This window comes from Terrapene carolina, unplaced genomic scaffold (assembly GCF_002925995.2).
Source record: "Terrapene carolina triunguis isolate 2854851 unplaced genomic scaffold, T_m_triunguis-2.0 Scaffold85, whole genome shotgun sequence".
Lineage (NCBI taxonomy): Eukaryota > Metazoa > Chordata > Testudines > Emydidae > Terrapene > Terrapene triunguis.
Genome location: NW_020664436.1, coordinates 34,722,568 through 34,731,055, shown reverse-complemented (window position 1 = coordinate 34,731,055; position 8,488 = coordinate 34,722,568). Strand labels below are relative to the sequence as shown.

The window sequence follows — 8,488 nt, the reverse complement described above, 5'->3', positions numbered from 1 at the left end:
CCTGATCCGAAACTCGTTGAAGTCCATGGAAAGACTCCAATTGATTTTGTTGGCCTTTGGCTCAAGCACTATTTAGAATATATTAGAGCTTACTAAAAAAAAAAAAAACCCCCCCCCCCAAAAGTATTAGCTATGAGTAGCTACATGAGGACACAAGGGCCCAGATCCTCAATACCTTTGAGGATCTGGGCCCAGAAATGGGAGTTAGGTGCCTAAATACCTTTGAGGATCTGGGCCCAGAAAGCCCAATGGAGAATATTAAAGGTAACACAAGCTTGGAGCCTCTGGGGGTATGTGTACACTATAACGTAAGCCCAGTGTTTGAATTTAGGCACAAGCCTGGCCCACCTTCCATCTACACACAAGTCTCACTAACTCAGGGCTTGGACCCGGCATTCCAGGACCCTACGGGGGTGGAGGGTCTGAGCCTTAGTCAAGCCAGGGCTTAGGGCTTACATTGCAGTGTAGCTATACCTTGAGAATTTGCTCTACCATCTACAAGCTGTATGCCAGCTGCCTCGCGGCAAGGATCACAGACTGGTCAGTGTGCGGGGGCGCCGTCAGCTCAGTGCAGAAGGGTTTCATGTCCTGCGAGGGATGCTACGAGCACAACTTCCTCCTTCAGACGGTCATCCAGGAGGCCAGGAGGTCCAAGAGGCAGTGCGCAGTAGCATGGCTTGACCTGACCAACGCCTTTGGGTCCATACCCCACCATCACATCTTTGCCACCCTGGGAGAGTTCGGGATGCCAGAAACCCTCATCCAGATCCTCCGGGACCTCTACAAGGACTGCACCACCACCATCCGCGCCACAGACGGAGAGACGGACGCCATCCCTATCCACTGCGGCGTGAAACAAGGATGCCCCCTTAGCCCCATCATCTTCAACCTGGCCATGGAACCGCTCATCCGAGCCATCTCCAGCGGCCCGACCGGCTTCGACCTGCACGGCAAGAAACTCAGCATTCTGGCCTACGCGGACGATCTGGTCCTGACCGCGGACGACCCAGAGAGCCTCCAAGGTATGCTAGATGCCACCAGCCGAGCTACTGACTGGATGGGGCTCCGCTTCAATGCGAAGAAGTGCGCAACTCTGCACATTGACGGCAGCAAAAGGGACTCGGTGCAGACAACGGGGTTCCAGATCCAGGGTGAGCCCGTCATCCCCCTGGCAGAGGGGCAGGCATACCAGCACCTGGGCACACCAACAAGGTTCCGTGTCTGGCAGACACCCGAGGACACCATCCAGGAGATCTTGCAGGACGCCGCCAAGATTGATGCCTCCCTGCTGGCACCGTGGCAGAAGATAAACGCCCTGAACACCTTCCTGATCCCACGCATCTCGTTCACCCTAAGGGGATCCACCATGGCAAAGGTGCCCCTCAACAAGGCAGACAAGATCATCCGGAAGCTGGTGAAGAAGTGGCTGTTCCTTCCCCAGAGAGCCAGCAACAAGCTGGTCTACATCGCCCACAGGCGGTACCAACGTCCCCCGCATGGGTGACCTGTGCGACGTCGCGGTGATCACCCACACCTTTCGCCTGCTGACATGTCCCAACGCCACGGTGAGGAACATTGTGGCGAATGCCCTGCGTGATGCGACAGAGAAGTGGATTGGCAGAGCCCCCTCGAACCAAGACATTGCCACCTTCCTGAGCGGCTCCCTGGATGGGGAATTCGGACGGGACGGGCGCGACATCGCTTCACTGTGGTCCCGCACTTGCAACGCCACGCGTCGCCTGGGGAAGCGCATCGGCTGCCGCTGGGAGTTGTGCGAGGAGCGCCAGGAGCTGGGAATCCGGGTGCCACAGATCAGGTCCGACGACAACACCGTTGTTACCCCGACGGCCAGGGGCTTGCTGGAGAGGACTCTGAAGGCCGCCATCCGCTCGCTGTACGTGGAAACCCTGAAGCGTAAACTGGACCAGGGTAAAGCCTTTGAGTTGACCAGCAAGTGGGACGCCAGCAACCACTTCCTCGACGGGGGCGGCTTCACCTGTTTCGCCGACTGGCGGTTCATCCACCGTGCCCGGCTCAACTGCGTCCCGCTCAAGGGAGCCGTCCGCCATGGGAACCGAGACAAGCGTTGCAGGAAGTGCAGCTACCCCAACGAGACCCTGCCCCACGTCCTGTGCAGCTGCAAACCCCACTCCAGAGCCTGGCAGCTGCGCCACAACGCCATCCAGAACCGCCTGGTGAAAGCCATCGCACCGCGCCTGGGGGAGATCTCTGTGAACTGCACCATCCCCGGTACCGACAGCCAGCTACGACCTGACGTGGTTGTCACCGACGAGACCCAGAAAAAGATCATCCTCGTCGACGTCACGGTCTCCTTTGAGAACAGGACCCCGGCATTTCGCGAAGCCTGAGCTCGTAAGCTGGAAAAGTACGCCCCCGTGGCTGACACCCTGAGAGCGAAGGGCTATGAGGTGCAGATGGACGCCCTGATTGTCGGAGCCCTGGGCGCCTGGGACCCCTGCAACGAGTGTGTGCTGCGGACCTGCGGGATCGGTCGACGCTATGCACGTCTCATGCGGCGCCTCATGGTCTCAGACGCCATCCGATGGTCCAGGGACATCTACATCGAGCACATCACCGGCCACCGACAGTACCAGGAGGCGTGAGCCAGAGTGACATCATTCTCCCACTACGAGAAAGGGACCAAGTGACCTCCTCTGTTGGATCATTTGAACTGGAACCATAAACCCCCTGAACATTAAATCTCACCAAATGAGGGTCAATCCATCCTCATCATCATATCCACTCATTATAATCCACACCCCAACATAGCCACTTTATGAACTTCATACCCATATATCTCAATGTCTATACTTTGACCCATCAACCTTTTACCCCCAATCTGGGATATTGCAGATTATGTATTCCTCATGCCACTTTATCTTAAACCAAACTTTGCACCCTAGATAATCTGTATGTTATTCCCTGATAACCAGAAACTTCTATGCTCAAACTCTGTTCACTATTTTTTTTAACATCATCTTAATACCTTGAGAATGTGGGCTGTTAGTGAAGCTTATGCATTGTGGTGGGGTGTATTTATATAGGCCTTGGTCTGGCTCTTTGCTCAGGGGTGAGTTTCACCTTTAATTTGTTTTCATGCATTTTAGCCGATTCAAAAGTCATCTGAATGGTTTGGGCAATCTTTCTTCCTTTCTTTATCTCTCCTCCAAATACAGTAAGTGCCAAAAATGAAATTGGAGATATTTGAGCAGCTGTGGAGTCAGCACCTTTGGTCAGATGTTAAATTTAAATGAAGGAAACATCTTAAACATGATCTTATGAAATGAGAACATCTGCTCTGTGTTTTTAAAAAGTTGGATTATAAAATGCTGTCACAAAAATGACTTATTTTGGAGCTAGCTACCACCAGACATATGAAGTCATTGCCCTACTTTCATTTGTAATTATAGAAGTGAGTTTATGATTCTAAATGTCAGAGGCTCTTTGGTATTTTGATCATGGCAGCTCACATTAGGCTGAGATTTGGCCAGAAAGTTACTAAATTGGATAGTTTGGGTATACTAGAGGTATGTATATTAGAGTATATGAGGACCTAATTATTCTAATTGTATGAATGTCTGTATCTAAATGAACTCTTGGACAGTGTATCAAATTCAGAGAAAGCACAGATATTCTGTTAGAGGGTCGCTTGCACCCAATCTTCTTCACTTCCATTTATACCATAATCACGAGAAGGAGAGAGAGAGAAATCATCAAGTTTCCCTAAGGTTCCATTTGAAAATAGATAAGAGCCAAGGCATTTCAAGTTAAATATTGTCACTGTGCCCTTAGCTCATGTCAGCAGGTTAATTAGAAAGTGTTATCTGTAAAATCATATCCTCTTCTCAAATCCTTATAAGAGCCATGCACGACAAGGTGATCTTAAAATGCAGGAGCATCTTAACTCAGGGTTTTATGGGATTAGATAAGAACTATAATGTTGTTAGAGCAGTTAGTTTATCTCCTATACCTAAGTTCCCCTTGCAGTTTGTCTATCTTGTCTATGAAAAGTCCAGTCACAGTACTATCTAGGCATTAAGGGCCTGATTTTCAGAGGTGTGGAGCACTCATAACTCCATTTAAAATCAGTGGAGCTGCAAATACTTCCCCCACCTCTAAAGATTTGGGGAGAAGGCTGTTAGAGAAGGTATTTTGTTGACTTCCTTCATAATACTGTTGAGCATTATTGGTGCATTCCACTACATTAGTGGTTCTCAGCCAGGGGTCTGGAGCCCCTGGCAGGGCTGTGAGCAGGTTTCAGGTGGTCCGCCAAAATAAACCAGAGAGGGGCCGGCGTTAGACTCGCTGGGGCCCAGGACAGAAAGCCCAAGCTCCACCACCCAGGGCTGAATCTGAAACCCGAGCAACTTAGCTTCATGGGGCCCTCTGTGGTATGGGGCCCTGGGCAGTTGCCATGCTTGCTATCCCCTAACGCTGGCCCTGGCTTTTAATCTACTGGGTATGCAGAAAAACAGTTGTTGTGATACAGGTGAGCTGTGGAATTTTTATAGCGTGTTGGGGGAGGGGAGGAAGCTCAGAAAGAAAAAGGTTGAGAACCCCTGCCCTACATGGTTGCTGCATTTCACCCCAATGTGAATGAAGTGATTGCTCTGTATATGTTTAATTTATATAATAAGACATGTTATACATATTTTACATATAATACCAATATTGGCGTGGGGCTATGGTATTATGGTCCTTCTCTGCTAGAGCAGCTCAGGGATGGGGCAGCAGAGCTGTTTCGACTGCAACTCCAGCCCAGAGTGGAGGATGGTTCACAGCCGCCTAGAGCAATGTGCTGCTTACTGCTCTTCTAAAAAAAAAGCCGTCTGTGTGCCTGACAGCATTGGATGAGCTATCCAGCTCAGGGCTGGACACCCTCTCCAGAGAAGCCACTTGGAGCTGTGGTGTGAGGCTATTACTCTAGCAGGATGTATGGCCTAGTGCTTTTTTCAGAGTGTTTGGAGGGATTCTGCTCTGCTGTTTGAGAGCAAGGAAGAGGTTCACCACACCCACTTCTCCCCACAACCTTTACTCAAGAGTCCTATATAGTGCACCAGGAGATAATTTCTGTTGGGTTATTTCAGTAGCTACAAGATTGATCCTTCAGGAATGGAAAGCTATGCTGATTGACACCAGCTGGAGATCTGGCCTTTACAGTCCATAAACTGGTACAGGAGTTTGTTTTACCTAGTAAATTTAAGTCCCAATGTTGCAAATTTAACTCCTGATCCTGGCTCTGTACAGTGCCTGATTTCAGTGGGGCTCCTCATGGGTGCAAGGATCCTCCTGGGCAGAATCAGCCGCAAAATGGGGCCCTTCAAGAGTACCATCCCATTTTAGTGAACATCCGAATGAATTTGAGGAAACATAGTCCTGTTCTTTGGGAAATGAAGAGTATTTATTTGGATAGATGTGTGCTGTCTAACAATTCAGCAGGCACCCACCTTAGACTCGGACCATTCAACAACTAAATTTACACTCTCATAATTGTCAATTTAATATTTTTGTCTGTAGTTTTCATGTATTATGCTATTATATGGTGGTGAGTCTGTATGTATACCTAGTTGGATTATTTTGACATTTTGGAAATTGAACTAAATCAGAAAAAAAATGTGAAAGATGAGAGCAGAAGGTAAATGTTTTTTAAGGCTAATTTCTGTTTAAGGCACTAAGATGGGTGGGCAAACTATGGCCTGGGGGCCTCATCCGGCCCTTCAGATGTTTTAATCTGGCCCTCGAGCTCCCGCCGGGGAGCAGGGTCCAGGGCTTGCCTCGCTCCGTGCGTGCTGTGGCTCCACGCGGCTCCTGGAAGCAGTGGCATGTCTCCCCTCCGGCTCCTACAGGTAGGGCAGCCAGAGGGCTCCGCACGCTGCCCCTGCCTCAAGTGCCACCTCTGCAGCTCCCATGGGCTGGTAACTGCAGCCCATGGGAGCTGCAGGGGCAGCGGCTGCGGACAGGGCAGCGCGCAGAGCTGCCTGGACGTGCCTCCACGTAGGAGTCGGAGAGGGGACATGTAGCTACTTCCGGGAGCTGCTTGAGGTAAGCACTGCCCGGAGCCTGCACCCCTGACCCCCTCCTATACCCCTCGGTCCCAGCCTGGAGCACCCTCCTGCACCCGCAACCCCTCATCCCCAGCCCCACCCCAGAGCCTGCACCCCCAGCCGGAGCACTCACCTCCTCCTACACCCCAACCCCCAATTTTGTGAGCATTCATGGCCCGCCATACAATTTCCATACCCAGATGTGGCCCTCGGGCCAAAAAGTTTGCCCACCCCTGCACTAAGATTACATGGTTCATTTCAGGTGCATATTGGGGCTTCTAAAGTGGCTTCATTTATTAACCTACCTTCATGCTAATTATAAATGAGAGACCAGTCATGGCAGGTTTTAGCTCGGCTAAGTTCTGTAGGAAGAATCCAAACGTCTCTAATGTGAGAAGGAAGAACCCATACAAAGCCTCATTCCCTCTGCAATCGGTAGCAGAGAAGAAACGTTCAAGTTAAATTATGTTCCTAGTTCTCATGAATTAGGGAGTCTGGAATGTTTTTAAAGGGGTTGTTGATGCAGGGGGCTAGATTCAACCTTGGTGAAAGTGGACCTGGCTCCACTGAAGTCAGTAGAATTGAGAATTTGGCCCAGGGAATCTGGTAGCCTTTGAGGTGAGGGGCAGGGGAAAGTGGTTTGAGAAAGGCAGATTGTGTGTACAGGGACTTCAAGGTTTGTTTACTCTTTCTGCAGTGGAACTCTGGATTACCACATACAACATGTTTTTGTTAGTTTCAGAGGTATCTGATATCTTCCATAAAGGCCTGATAGTTAGGAGAATTCTGAATTGCTTGACAGCCATAATAAAATGAGTCCTGTAATAAAATGAGTCCAGCTGTTCTTGAGAGCTGCATGATATTATGCCGAAAATTACTATTTTGTAGATCTTATTCAGAATTTAAATGTGACATTGTTTATTTTGCAGTATTAGTTAATTGAGTCTCTTGTAAAACACTTGTTAACACTGTATACAGACATGGTAATGCTGCATTTGTTTGGAATCTCTTTAGGTTGTACTGGTGAGATGGAATGAACCATTCCAGAAACTGGCAACCTGCGATGCAGATGGAGGAATTTTTGTTTGGATTCAATATGAAGGCAGATGGTCTGTGGAGCTTGTGAATGATCGCGGGGCACAGGTTGGTATGAACATTTTCTCTTTAGTCAAGAACAGTCAAATCATAAGAGGTTCAAAATGAAAAAGATGAAAATGCAAAGTGCAATCTTCCTTTTTTAAAAACATTTCTTTATTGAAATGACTAAACAGTTAGTGTCATAGAAATTCCTGCTACACTGAGCTGCTTGGGTTTTACAAACAGGATGAAATTTGCTATGAGGCAGAAAGCAAGGACAAGATTCACACTCTACTTAAGACTTCAAAACAAGGCTTAAGTAAGACTTCAGTGGGACTTTAGTGGCCCACTGGTGAATTTCACTCCGAGGGAACATGATAAAGGAATAGTCCTTTTTTATCCCATTGTATCTAGTTAACAATCTCAAGACGTTTTTGTTTTTTTTTTTAACTCTTGTTACTGGTTCTCAGTGTGTTAATGAGTTTTTCACTGGTTTTTCACAGTATGAAATTGCTAAACCCTCAATTAATTACCATCAGGAACTCTTCTGATTTCCATTGCCATGTGATAAAAATGCGCTATTCTAAGCAAGTTTTATGACACCGTATATTAATTCCATGTTAAACTTCTCCATAATAAATCATATATAAAATGGGTATAGTAATACTTGCAGGACAAACTTAACATTTGAAAAGCACTTTGAGATCTTGAGATGAAAGGTAGCATGAAAATGCTAAGTATTAATATTGTTGCTTTTTCATTGTTGGGAAACATCCATGAAACCACAAAACTGCTATAAGAGAAGAAATTAGCACATTAACATTTTACCAAAATTTCATACAAATCCGTACCACACTTCTAACTGTGTAGCCCTTTGGCTAAGCTATCCTCATTTTGTGCTATACAATGGTGCCTTAATTATAATAACTTGGAAATTATTGCATGATTAATGTCTAATCTCTTATCTATGTATATGTTAAGGTGAGCGACTTTACATGGAGCCATGATGGGACTCAAGCACTCATCTCCTATAGGGATGGATTTGTGCTGGTTGGTTCAGTCAGTGGACAGAGACATTGGTCTTCGGAGATTAACTTGGAGAGTCAGATCACCTGTGGCATATGGACTCCTGATGATCAGCAGGTAATGGCACTTACAGAAGGGAAATTAATATCTATATTCATGTTTTATGAAATAACACATCTAAAAATCAACATAAACAATAGAATGAGCACCTTGTAAGAACAGTTTCCCTCAGAACTGAGACTAAGAGCCCATCTAAATATTATGAACATACCTCAAAAGGTCATTCTCATGCACTAGACCCGGGGTCGGCGACGTTTGGC

At 47.5% G+C, this 8,488-nt stretch overlaps 1 protein-coding gene across 1 annotated transcript in view; it reads left to right on the top strand.

Moving 5' to 3' along the window:
- The first annotated feature begins 583 nt into the window (after positions 1–583).
- The window catches only part of TULP4 (TUB like protein 4), a 97,038-nt gene continuing 89,133 nt past the window's right edge, over positions 584–8,488 (top strand). Inside the window, exons 1-4 of the mRNA XM_029911045.1 lie at positions 584–1,151; positions 1,477–1,832; positions 7,080–7,208; positions 8,124–8,285. Of these exons, the coding sequence (XP_029766905.1) occupies positions 584–1,151; positions 1,477–1,832; positions 7,080–7,208; positions 8,124–8,285 (1,215 nt within the window). The remainder of the gene's footprint in view (positions 1,152–1,476; positions 1,833–7,079; positions 7,209–8,123; positions 8,286–8,488) is intronic.